The sequence below is a fragment of the Mytilus californianus genome, unplaced genomic scaffold (assembly GCF_021869535.1).
Source record: "Mytilus californianus isolate M0D057914Y unplaced genomic scaffold, xbMytCali1.0.p SCAF_5, whole genome shotgun sequence".
Lineage (NCBI taxonomy): Eukaryota > Metazoa > Mollusca > Bivalvia > Mytilida > Mytilidae > Mytilus > Mytilus californianus.
Window position 1 is genome coordinate 29,201,021 of NW_026262701.1, and position 14,341 is coordinate 29,215,361.

General features: G+C 32.6%; 1 protein-coding gene across 1 annotated transcript in view; it reads left to right on the forward strand.

The window, feature by feature from the left end:
• The first annotated feature begins 7,232 nt into the window (after nucleotides 1-7,232).
• The window catches only part of LOC127702590 (E3 ubiquitin-protein ligase RNF166-like), a 31,049-nt gene continuing 23,940 nt past the window's right edge, over nucleotides 7,233-14,341 (forward strand). Inside the window, exons 1-2 of the mRNA XM_052206860.1 lie at nucleotides 7,233-7,381; nucleotides 10,236-10,389. Of these exons, the coding sequence (XP_052062820.1) occupies nucleotides 7,248-7,381; nucleotides 10,236-10,389 (288 nt within the window). The 5' untranslated portion in view covers nucleotides 7,233-7,247. The remainder of the gene's footprint in view (nucleotides 7,382-10,235; nucleotides 10,390-14,341) is intronic.

Below are 14,341 nucleotides of genomic sequence, written 5' to 3' on the forward strand. Positions count from 1 at the left end.
GGACCACCGAAATCAATAACATATTGCATGTGAAACAATAGGAAAATGGAATACACAGCTACTTTTGCATAGGTACTATTTCTGTACCAAAAATCTGTAGTACTGGAAATCTACTTTTAATATTCAGTACTATTTTGTTACTTTAAAATTATTGTAATATTTAGGTACCTGTATTTTACAGTACTTGCTTTGTACTTGAAATTTAAGTACTACAGATTTTTGGTAAAACCGTTACATTTTCAGCATTTTGAAAGTTTGTCTAATTCAAATCTCTTAAAGTTATGATTTTCAAACATGGAATATTGTGATCACTGTTGGTATTATATCTGTACCAAAATTTTTAGTACAAATCAAGTACTGTAAAATACAGGTACCTAAATATTACAATAATTTTAAAGTAAAGAAATAGTACTAAATATTAAAAGTAAATTTATAGTACTACAGAGTTTTAGTACAGAAATAGTACCTATGCAAAAGTAGCAGTGTATCATTTAGAATCTTATAGAAAATATGTTTTGTCTGCCACTCAAAGTTGGTACTTTAGTCGCATCTAAAGTGAATATTGCAGAATTCAAGACAACCTCATTTTGTTCTTGCACTCTATCCATATTATTGTCTCACCTTGACGGAGTCAAAAGTGAGACGTAGGTATGATGTTTCCGGCGGTTGCGGAGTCAACAATGTATTGGCTTGTGATTAGGTCTAGTTTATGGTGAACCACTAGTGGTAGGTCAATGATATTTGGTATGCAGTTGTATTAGCATTGGCACACTTCATTTCCATGGAGATTATTTGGCCCTGCCCCCTCATTCATGGTCTATTGACTTTGAAACTTTTGCTTACCGTTAGTTTACATTTATTAGTTTGTGATTAGGTCAGTTGATGGGGAACAGCTAGTGGTTGGTCAATGATATTTGGTATACAGTTGTATAAGCATTAGCATATCTCATTTCCATGGAGATTACTTGGCTCCGTCCCCTCAGTCATGGTCTATTGACTTTAAAACTTTTGCTTAGTTTACATGTATTAGTTTGTGATTAGTTCAATTTAAGATGAACCTCATGTTAAGTTAATGATATTTGGTATGCAAATCTATTGGCATTTGCAAGTCTCGTTTCCATAGAGATTATATAGCCCCACCCCCTAATCCTGGTTCATTGTCTTTGAAACTTTTACATAGTTTGCAAGTTAATGTTTGTGTTGAGGTTTGTTTAAAGGGAACGACTTATGATAAGTCAATGGTATTTGGTATGCAGTTTATTAGCATTGGCACATCTCATTTCCATGGAGATTGTCTAGCCATGTACCTTCGGTCATGGTTCATTGACTTTGAATATTTGCATAACTTACATGTTAAGGCTCTGTGTTGAAGACCGTACTTTGACCTATAATGTTTACTTTTATAAATTGTGACTTGGATGGAGAGTTGTCTCATTGGCACTCATACCACATCTACTTATATATATAAAGTATTGCAATTTTAATTTCAACATTTGCATTATCAAAATTACAAAAAGGCAAGACATATCTCTGTGTTAACATTTTATGTATATACAGTAAGACATGTAATCAATCCTGTCTCGCCTGGCAGGGTTCATTTGACCCTGGTCTCATTTTCATGGTTCATTGGCTACCATCTATTTTCGTAGTTGTCGTACAGTAAGACATGTCATCAATCCTGAATTAATTCTAATATATTTTTATATAACTTGACTCGACTTTTAATCTAACAATATCGGTTTGCTGCATTTCATCAACAGTGAGATATAAATAACAAAAATTTGAGAAATTTTAAAAGTACAACCTAGTTTATTCTAGCACAGATCTGGATATCCAAATTTTATACTGTAGTAGGTATTGGAATCCTGATTTGTACTAGATTTTAATTAGTAGAGATCAGAACTCCAATTTGTTCTTGTAGATATAGAAATTTCAATTTTTTCTAGGAGGATTGTGGATCCTACGGTATTCCAATTTGTACTGTAACATATAATATTTCGTTTCTACCATTGTCTTTTATAGTGATACATAGATCAGCATCAGTTGGTTCACTTTTGCCCATAGTTGAGCTAATTTTGCTTTAGATTTATCTTAAGCCCAGTTTCTAAGAAGCCAGTAAAATTTGACACCATTGGATAAATACTGATTATCCATGAAATATTTGCCACTGGAAATAAAGCAACAAACAATCAATCAATTGTTTTGTCGATCTTATTAATTAATGTGTGTCCCTTGCATGGTTAAGTTTTGTATTTTGGTCATCCCTCATTGCAAGAATATTGCTCCACAACCTGCACACAAAAAAAAAACGATGCAGAAGGTAAAACAGGGTCTTGTTGACAATTTGTGCTAACACCTAATGTTTAAGGTTTCTGATTGGATACATTTTATAATAGAAGTCCTTACAATAGACCGTAACACGTTGTTATTTTGCAATATGTATTTTTCCAGCTCATCAGTCATGCTCCATTAACTTTTAATTCGGCACATCAATATGTGGAATCAAACTATTTTATATCTCAACCAACTTATAAAGGCCATTCCAAAATAACATACAAAAATGCACAGGAAAATTACTTCATCAATGTATTATAACCTGGTTTAATCCACCATTTTCTACATAAGGAAATGCCTATACCAAGTCAGGGATATGACAGTTGTTTTCCATTCGAATGATGTGTTTGCGCTTTTGATTTTGCCATTTGAGAAAGGACTTTCCGTTTTGAGTTTTCCTTGGAGTTTGGTATTTTTGTTATTTTAATTTTTGATAGCATCATAGATGACAAAACAATATAGGATCAAAATGCTCGCAGTTACTGAAAGCAAGTTCAACAAAAAGGTTAACTGCGTAATTCATTCCACCGGCAGCACACCCCTTATACCGATGTATGATCATCACAATAGATTTCAAACAGCACCATCATGAACAGAACAGGAAGACAGGATATTGTGTAATGGCCAGAACAAGAACAAATCTGAAAAAAGCAAACAGAACAATTTTCTGGGAATTTAGACATCTAAGTATTCTTATAACTTGATTAGTTCTTACACTGACCCTTAATGATATTTAGTTTTTGGTAGGGGTGACGATACCAAAGGGCCAATCAAAATCCAAAGAAAAAGACAAACAGCTATCCTTCAAATAGTACAAGATGCATATGTAAGGTAAGTAGTTCCTGCCCCCACTAGTGGAACCCATCGTGTTGTAATGATAATCACTTCGATAAAGCTATAACTTAGAAAAGAAGATGGAACTGTGGCTACGAATATTCCATAATGGTTATTGAAAAATGTTTTAAAAAAGAGGTGACAAATTTTCCATCTAGAACCATTTGGTTCAGAAGTTTCATTGGAAGCAGCGATTCCGCTATCCCGAAGATCACTATAAAAACAAGTCGTCAATCTAATTAAAATATAGATATGTGAATTCGCAATGCACGTCGATGAGTATGCAAGTTACGATATATATCTGAATTTTAACCAGATTGGCAAGTATACTCCATATATACAGAAACATAAAAAAAAAATCAATATAACTGAATTGAAAGATATGAATGGAAATTTGAAACCATCTCTTTTGTCGTTAAAGTTTAGTTCAACCGTTCTGTCAGTATAAGAAACCGACCTTACTTTTTGTGTGGTATCGTTAGTGTAAACAATATTTTATTATGGATTATACCAATTACAATATAAATTCACATTCACAAATAGGATTCAGAAACAAGCAACAAGTGCTTATATTAATCTGTCTCCTTGTTAAATAGGATACAATATACAAAAATAAATCAAAACTACATGCTCTGTTACATAATAAAAATATTGATAATGTCAGTTAAGTTTCATAATGAACTGAAAAAAGAAAAAAAGAAAAATGCAACTATGAAGATGAAATGCTTACAGGTATATCGTATGAATTATTAGTTTGTAAACCTTTTAGATTTAATAATTAACCTTTGCACATGCATAAGAAATAAACTAATGATTTCTTCAGTTGAAATCTTATTCGAGTCATTTATAAGTTATTCAGTGACCATTGGTACTGTTAGTTGTAGGCTTCCAAATGACATTATCATTTCTTGTCTTATGTCTGAATATAATGGGCAAAATAATAAAAAAAAATGCGAGTTAGTTTCCAAGTCACCACAGCGACAGTGAGGAGAAGAAGATAAATTTCTTGGAAACAAGTGACAGTTTAAAGAACTGCTATTCATTCTTAATCGCGCATGTAGAATTTGACCTGTTCGACATCAAGCATAAAAGTATAAAGGGACTCGATCGTTTTGATTACGAATATGTTTCTTAAATATAGTCGGAGCGATTCACAATTTCTTACACTTAATAGTGTGTTTGTACATATATCGAAGGTGTGCATGTGGTCAGGGTTTTGATTTTTATTAATATTTGCTCTTTTGGGAGATAGTTGAACTCTGTCATTTTTGGAGTATATACTTGCATGAGAGGTGCATAGCGTTTCCGGATAACTCCTCCCACAGTGAACCATAGACCTATGTGCTCCCATGCTCAACTTTGTGTATTTTGAAATAGCACAATGCATCTACGGGGGCATCATTTGTCACGGTCTCCCAGACGCAATAATATCTCAAAGAAAGTCCTACATTGACTTTGTTATAATACAGTTACTTCAGAGTGGAGTGCGGGGGCATCACTTTGTGTAGTTTTGTTTTTGTTTTTGTCACTGTTTTTTTTTTATTTTTTCATTATGTGAACGTTTCATGGCGTTTCAGGGGTTGGAACGCCCCTTTCAAAGTGGCTAGATCCGCGCCTGGAGTGGGCTGTGCAATTATGTCCACTATGGACAGTCAGGGGCCATGACAAAATCCATAATGACTGTAGTATACATGAAATGATCTCTGTAGTTTTAAATATAGATCCTATATTACATTTTCACCCGTCCCCATTAATTCTATATGACTTTTTAATATATTTTTTTTTATTTTCAGAACAAGGGTTCTTTATTAATTTAGACACATATGTGTTATGTCAATTGGACATGCTTTGATACTATATATGCCCTTGAATTTTTACTAGATAACATTTTTGTTCGCTTTGGAGATTCCGTATATCGTCAGGTTATCGGAATTCCAATGGGGACTAACTGTGCACCACTTATTGCGGACCTTTTTTTGTATTGCTATGAGTTACAATTTATGACAAAAATCAGTAAAGACCCATCGAAACAACATCTGATACACAAATTTAATAATACTTTTAGATATTTGGATGATATTTTGGCTCTCAATAATGACGACTTCAGTATGTATACTAAAGAAATTTATCCTGTTGAACTTACTTTAAATAAAGCTAATACTAACAATGACCACTGCCCTTTCCTCGATCTTGATATCTATATCATTAACGGAAAGCTTAATACTAAAATATATGATAAAAGAGATGATTTTTCATTTCCTATCGTTAATTATCCATTTTTAGATGGTGACGTTCCCTTGTCACCATCTTACGGTGTTTATATATCTCAACTTGTACGATTCGCTCGTGTATGTAACAATGTTTTAGATTTTAACGAGAGAAATTTATGTATTACTGAAAAATTATTACACCAGGGTTTTCGATATCACAAACTAGTCAAAACATTTACTAAATTTTATCATCGGTATAAGGACATCATTCGTAAATATAGCTCAACATGCAGACTTCTTATACGTTCAGGTATTTCACATCCAATTTTTTATGGAAATATTCTTTATAAAGCACAAAAATGTCAGTATTCACCTCTGAAACTAACAAAACCTTTAAATAGACTTATTAAGAAGGGATATAGTTACGATACTGTTGTCAGGTCATTAAAGATTGCATATTTTGGCGTTAATATTGATTCACTTATAGGGTCTTTGCATCGGCACTAAACACATTTATTTAAAAACCAGTTGTTGGCATGACACGGGTTATGTTCTTCTCATATATGTTATGATGGTATGATACTAAACCCCTAACGGGAAGGATTGTGCCTGATATTCATATGATGAAGACATAATCTTTCAATCAGTTTAATTGAAGTCTGGAGCTGGCATGTCAGTTAACTGCTAGTAGTCTGTTGTTATTTATGTATTATTGTCATTTTGTTTATTTTCTTTGGTTACATCTTCTGACATCAGACTCGGACTTCTCTTGAACTGAATTTTAATGTGCGTATTGTTATGCGTTTACTTTTCTACATTGGCTAGAGGTATAGGGGGAGGGTTGAGATCTCATAAACATGTTTAACCCCGCCGCATTTTTGCGCCTGTCCCAAGTCAGGAGCCTCTAGCCTTTGTTAGTCTTGTATTATTCTTAATTTTAGTTTCTTGTGTACTGACAATTTGGAGTTTAGTATGGCGTTCATTATCACTGAACTAGTATATATATTTGTTTAGGGGCCAGCTGAAGGACGCCTCCGGGTGCGGGAATTTCTCGCTGCATTGAAGACCTGTTGGTGGCCTTCTGCTGTTGTCTGTTCTGTGGTCGGGTTGTTGTCTCTTTGACACATTCCCCATTTCCATTCTCAATTTTAATCTGTATTATGTTTCACTGAGATTTAAAATTGCCTTTTAATTATGGTTCCATTATGACATATAGATACCATGATACACTTCATTTTTCAAATTTTCCGTTTTTTAATAATGCGGCTCTTCAAGTTCGCCACTGATGAGTCTTATGTAAACTAACGCGCATCTGGCGCAGCCAATCAGTAAGCATCGTATCTTTGATGAGATTTTCAAAAATGACTAACCTGTACGATGTTTTACCTTTTATTTGCATGAAAGGTCCAAACACATTTAGGACTGAACTTTCATACATATTATTTTACCCCAAAAATCATATGTAGGATAACAAAAGGTAGCATGGCATCCTGGCCAATTCATTCTTCGCGTCAGTACTGTCGGGCATGATTCCAGACATGAAAGGCAGTCAGTTTGACTCCGGCCCCGCCCACCCCTAACTATATGATCCTACATCGACCTTTTGATGTTTTCCCTACATGGATTAAATCCTGTAGATAAATACAAATGATAAAATACTATCAACGTCAAATATTGCAACTAAAATGAGCACTTTTATCTTTTATTAATTAGTCTTGTGGTTGGTTGTTGCTAATTAAATCATAAAGTGGTCTTGCGTTATATTTCAAATCATCCCCATTAGGTAGATTCCGATTAGAGCATCAAGCTACTCACCACGAAAAGGGAAATAATTCTTACAAATTTTTGCGGAATGAAGATTTTAAGCTAATGGCAACTGGAACTAGATCTAGGAAAAGAAAAAGGATGCAATCCCCTGATGACGATTTAACGATGTACAAATGTCCAATTTGTCTTGAAATGTTTGCTGATCCTGTCCAAATATCCTGTGGAAATAACCACACGTAGGCATCCAATGCTATTGATATTTCATTATTTGTATTTATGAGCATCCAAGTAAAAAAAAAAATACTTAGATCCCTACATCCTTGAACTGACAAGGTCATAATGTCTCTTTGTCAGTTTCTAAACACACTATCTGTATACTTATATATGCTATCCAACTTTTCCTATAAATTAATGTTGTGCACAATATGGGAATGATCCCAAGACTGAAATAAGATTTTCATCCCATTGCTTAAGCAAGGATTTGTATAGTAAAATCTTACTATACAAATCCTTGGCTTAAGGTACTGAAGTAGATCTTATGCTGAACAAATGCACAAATTAAGTTGAATAAAGTCTCCTAAAAGTAAATACTTTGATTGAAAGATAACAATTGTAATCAAGCATATTCACCTGACGATTTTGAGACACCAATATGAATAAAATACAGATTGTGTGTTTACCCTTTGCTTACATGAACAAGGATCTGACAACACTCCTTTCTTCTGTTCTGGTTATTATTGCATTGGCCAATTAAATATCTTCTTCCTAATTTTTGAAGGTGTGTATCCTTCATGACAAAACTAGAGGATCCTGAAAGATCTTTAAAACAGAAAGAAAGCATGGATACAGGATCTGTATTTCAATCACATGTTTGCTACTTGACCTTTTGAAATCATATTGCAATCTGTTCTGCTCTAGGATTAAAATTCCCTGGTCTTCATCCCAGACGGACTCTATTACAGAACTTACCTATTGTATTTATTGTTAATTTGTTCTCGTCCTGAACATGCATGAAACATTTGCCACTGGACATAAAGCAACCAACAATCAATCAATCTATGATTAAGCCAAGTTATGTTTAATCTCTTGTGACATCACTATTATTTATATATATCTATAAACCCATTCATTACCAATTTATTCCTTGGAAAATTAGGCACTTTTTACATCTCTGCATTTACATTTATTGGACAAATAGATATACAAATATTTCAATTCCATCAACATAAGTCAAGGTGTTGCATTAATTGTCTCAGTTTAATAAAATAATTAACCAATCACATTTTTTGGAAATCATTAAAGTTTTGATGCTAAAATATTTTCTCATATATATTTGAATTAAATGTTTGTTCCTGTCTCATTTGAAGGTGATAAATGTAGCTGGCACTAAATAACAGATAGTGAACAGACATTCTTGTGCCAGCATAAAACCAAATAATGATCTTACTGATGGTGATTTGAATAATTAATCAAAATTATAACTATATCAATCAATGCTTTCTGATAGTAATGTATACACAAGCATTTCATGATAAAAAAATTCATAATGATGAAGACTAATATTATTTTATAAAATAAGATAAGAAGAATTACCATGGCCAAATCTATATATACAATGTATATATATATGTATATATGATATTGGAGTCCTGGTAATGCAATTTTTGTTATTAATCTAGCTTTTTTTTTTCCAAAATCATATTTACATTTTTATGCTCATGTTGCTTAAGTACAAGTTTTAGGGATTTTCTGAATAAATTCATTTGAAATGATACAGAATTAAATCTAGTGATCTGATTGCTTGGTTTCTGCTCAACAACAAAAACAAAGAAATAGTGTTTAACATGAACAATATTATTTCAATAGTTGTCACCTGGACTAAATTATGGAAATACACATATACACATACTGTGGATCATTAATATTCGTTGGATACTAATTTTCATGAATTTTGTGGGTACAAGGGAACCACGAATTTAAATGGTCAACGAATTACAAATTGTCTAAAGGAATGTATCCAGACTTTGCCAAAACCACGAAATTGAATATCCACGAATATGCAAGTTTTCCTCAATCCACGAAAATTGGTACCCACGAAAATAAATGAATTTCACAGTATATAGGTGTTATATTATTGGGTTAAAAAGATACTTGAACATGCAAGAAGCAAAAATTATACCTACTAATTACTTTCTGGCAAAATTCAAATAATGACAAACAAGTATGATTGCTTTTAGGCATACATGTATGTTAAATATTATATTTATGTTTTCCTCAATTTGCAATACAACACAATGACCATGGGATAGTAATGTTTTATTTTAAGAGAAAAAATATAGCTTTTGACTTTACATTAATAAGAGTTCTTGAAATCTTCTTTTAGGACCATTAAGATTACAAATCTGGTGGTTCCCACTCCCCAGTGAAAATTTGGGGGTCCTGTATCATGTGTATTAGCAGAAACTTTTGCCATCAATTATTTCCATACATGTAGGTATAAATAAGTCCAATATACACTATAATTATATGGTTCCATATGGAATGTTGATATACTTTGTAATCATTATCAGGAGCTACAATTTTTATTAAATAGCAGACAGCCTTGAAAAAAAAAAGAAAATAAAATCACCACAAACTTTTAGTTTGTCATCAGGACCACCACTACACTCACAATAGGCTACCTAACTGATTTTTGGTGGTTGGTACCGACAGGACTGCCAGTTTCTGAGAACACTGCATTTGTTAGCAAATCATCTTTTTCAAACTGATGCATGTTATAAATTGGTATTTTGTTGATATTACTTTGCATATGTTCTATTCAGTGCAAAACTTTAGCACTATTAACATAAAGAAAAGAATTCCACTCAAACTGACAATCATAAACTTGCAGTGAGTTGTGAGCTTCTCATGAGGATATTAGATGACTACACATCAAGAAAAGTGCAGTTTCTTTGCGTTTGTGATGTACATGTCAAAATTTTGTGCCAAATTGATATACCATATCTTTCAGGTGTGTACACTTTAATAGTCTTAGCCTAATTCATACTGCATTAAAATGTTAAAATGGTTCTCTTTGTTTTGTATTTGTAGATATTGTTTACAGTGTGTACAGTCTTATCAAGAAATACCAACTCCTCAGTGTCCTCAATGTCGACAGAACTTTAATCCATATCAAATCCAGTTAGACAGAAACATGATTGATTCCATGCAGAAAATAGCTCCATGTAAATGGTGCCACAAACAGGTAGGTTAACAAAATGTTTACTTATCAGGAAAATTGTATACCGGTACACTAAAATCAACTTGAAAAAAAGTTCAAAAACAAACTTGATATTTTTATAGTTGAAAAAAAATCATGATTTAAAATCTGAATAATCTGGCTATTGCAAATTCATTTATTTTCTTGGTTACCAATTTCCGTGGATGCATTTGATTTTGTGGTTTTAAAAATTAATACATACATTCCTGTAAAAAATTTGTATTTTGCAATTTGTTGAACATTTAAATTCGTGGAACCCCTGTCCCTATGAAAATTGGTATCCAACGAATAATAATGAATAGTAATGAATTCACAGTATTCAGTGACTGCTTCCACCATTAGAAATAGCCAGTTCATGCAAAAAGATACAAAATGACCAATAATTGAATTATGATACTCATTGGTAGCAGACTATCTGAGCCATGTGCTGTTGTTACTCTTCATTTGTACATCAATTTTCTTGGAGAAATCAGATGTTTGTGGTTTGTGTGATTTATTGTACTGTCCAAGAATTTTGGTCATTTCTGTTATCCTTTTAAGGTATTATCATCATTTTGTTTATAAGTACTGTAAATTCAGAAATTATTGCAATGTTTTTATTATTGCGAAAAATGCGACAGGGTTACAATCGCATTCTGAAATTTTTTATATGAATTAAACAGAATTTTTCTCAATATCGCAAAAATTAAAATCGCATTTTAGTCTAAAATGACAAAATCGCAATAATAAATGCACGCAATAATTTCTGAATTTACAGTATATGAGAGCTCTAATTCAAAGGTGCTTGCTTGGGTTTTTGTTTCAGCCATGCTGGATCTGTGTGATCACTCCGGATTTGGAGATGGTGCAGAATTCTAAGTTGAAGACATATCATGAAACTAATTATGTGTTTTTATGACTTGCGGAAACTTTATACACCATTTTGATCATTTATTGCCAACTTTTGACATGTTATTTGCCCTCAAATTAAGAAAAGATTGATTGAACAGTTTCTTTATTTCAGATATACACTTGCATATACATTTGTAATTCCTTTGTAAATCAAAATTTATAATAAATTACTATTTTATTAATTCATGTGAAAAAGTAATATATATAATTCAAGCAGTTGATCATGATGAGAATTATGAAAGTATTTTATCAATATCTTATGCTTATGTAAGTAGTTGAATAAAATTTGGTACAAGATGTGATATCAAAGTTGATTCTCACACTTTTTTTGAAATGCTTTTATTCCAATTTTTTTCTTAGGCAAATAAGAGTACTGATACAATACAGTATGATAGACAACTGTCATTATTTACAAATACTTTCACTCAAAGGTGGGAATATAAATTGGAATCACCTCCACTTAAATGCGAATCTTAATTTGTCACAGTTAATATTTCATGTATTACATTATTGAATACACAATAATATTGACCTCAATAGTAGACCTATAATCACCTTTGATCTACACTGTACATAACATTATTTTGTAAGCAGGGTCTATTCTACTTGTAAAATCAGTGATATAATCATCTGATATTAGTCAATAATTTATGTTAAATTAAGTTACACTTATCATTAACTAACTTGAAACAATAAACAAAATTGCATAACTCTAACCTTGGGATTTTCTGCAATCAAATTTATTTGTTTATTCCCCATTATATCCCTATTTAACAGTGTATTGTATAATTGTACATGTATATTTGAATACAATTATCTTTCTGAATTTAATGCAAGAGTGGTATATCAAGTTTTTTGTTTTTGTTTTCCACAATACCATGAGAAAATGATTTGAAATTATGCACACAACTTTTCCAGTCTTTCCATCAGTGATTTTGATCACTTTGAATGTCAGAAGCACCATATAAAAAGTACATTTTTACTGAGAAATTCATGAACTGAAAGGGGTGATTTAAAAAAAAAAAAAAAAGTAACACTGGTTATTTTTTGCCCCCCCCCCCCCCCCCCCCCATAGATATGGATCTCTATGAAATTTAACAAAAGGTTCAATACCACAAAAGGAAGGTTGGTATTGTTTTTGGGGGTGATGGTCCCAACTGTTTAGGAAATAGGGGACAAAACAAGCATTTTTCTAGTTTCATGACAATAACTTGTTATACAACCGCAAACAAATTTTGTGGTCCTATATTGGTATGACGTTGGCCTCGTCGTCGTTGGTGTCGTCGGCGTCGTCGTCATCCGAAGACACATTGGTTTTCGCACTCTAACTTTAGTTTAAGTGAATGGATCTCTATGAAATTTTACCATAAGGTTCAATACAACAAAATGGAAGGTTGGGATTGATTTTGGGGGTTATGGTACCAACAGTTAAGGAATTAGGGGCCAAAAAGGGGCCATAAATAAGCATTTTTGTTACTTCCAGACATAACTTGTGTGTTAGTGTATGAATCTCTCTGAAATTATACCACAAGTTTCCATACCACAAGTTTCCATACCTCAAAGGGATGGTTAGGATTGACTTTGGGGGGTTATGGCTCAAACTGTTTAGGAATTAGGGGCAAAAAAGAGGGAAAAACAAGGGTTTCCTGGTTAATGGACAATTTAAAAGCAGTGTAAGGGAGGTAATCCAAATACATTTAAAGTATTAAAAAAAAAGTTGGATTACCTCCCTTACATTGCTTTTAAATTATGTATAAAGATGTTGTATTGTCTTGAGGTGATTAGCTGTCAATTAATTTTTAGAAGTTACTATTAAATGAATATTAATTTTAGCCATGATTATGTATGTCATTTTCTATTTTAAGACTTTTATGTTGTATTTAAATTGGTAATTATGGTTGCAAACTCCATTGGAAATTTGAATTGAGATTATGACTATATCTTGAGGGAAAGAATTTTTTTTTTGGAAAAAGGGGGGGAGGTGAAAAAAAATTGTGGGGGGGGGGGGTTTAAAAAGAAATTGTTGGGGTGGGGCAATTTTTTCTCATTTCAGATTTCAGAAATTAAAAAGAAAGTTTCTTCAAATATTTTTTTTTTTTGCAAAATAAAAGGGGGGGGGGGGGGGGGGTCAACAATACGCAACAGCAATGGTGTATTGCACAAAAGCAAAAAAATTTTTGGAAAAGGGGGCAATTTTCTCCCTCCAAAGAAAATTTTCTTCAAATATAATTTTTTTTGGAGGGGGGTAAAATAAAAATTTTTTTGGAGGGGTCAATTTTTTTCCCTCAAGATTTAAGAAATTGTCAATTTTTCAAAGAAAAAAATTAGGGGTCACAATTTATTTTGCTAATTCTTTGTATATAGTCTGAAAACAGATTTACTAAGTATTGTGCAACTGTTCAGGGTTGGACCTCTGCGGTTGTATCCAGCTTCGGTCGTATCCAGCTGCGCTCGTCGAAGCAGTTTATTTAAAAAGAGTTATGCCCCTTGGAAATATTAAATTTATGGAAAATGGCCTTTTTAAAAGAGTTAAGCCCATTGGAAATATTAAATTTATGGAAAATGGCCTTGATAGCATTCACAGGTACAATTCTTGCCAGATTTTTATAAAACTTATACGATAGGTTAATATCAGCAATATATCTCAACTTTTTTAAAAGAGTTATGCCCCTTGGAATTATTACATTTATGGAAAATGGCCGCGTTAGTGCTCTCAAAGGTACAATTCTTGCCAGATTTTTATAAAACTTATACTATAGGTTAATATCAGCAATATCTCGGACAAATTTTGTTATGGTGGCTGATCGACTTTTTTAAAAAGAGTTATGCCCTTGGAAATATTAAATTTATGGAAAATGGCCTCGTTAGCACTCTCTCGAGTACAATTCTTGCCAGACTTTTATAAAACTTACACTATTGGTTAATATCAGCAATATCTCAGACAAGTTTTATAATGGTGGCCGATCGACTTTTTTTAAAAGGATTTTGCCCCTTGGAAATATTACATTTATGGAAAATGGCCTCGTTAGCGCTCTCACAGGTACAA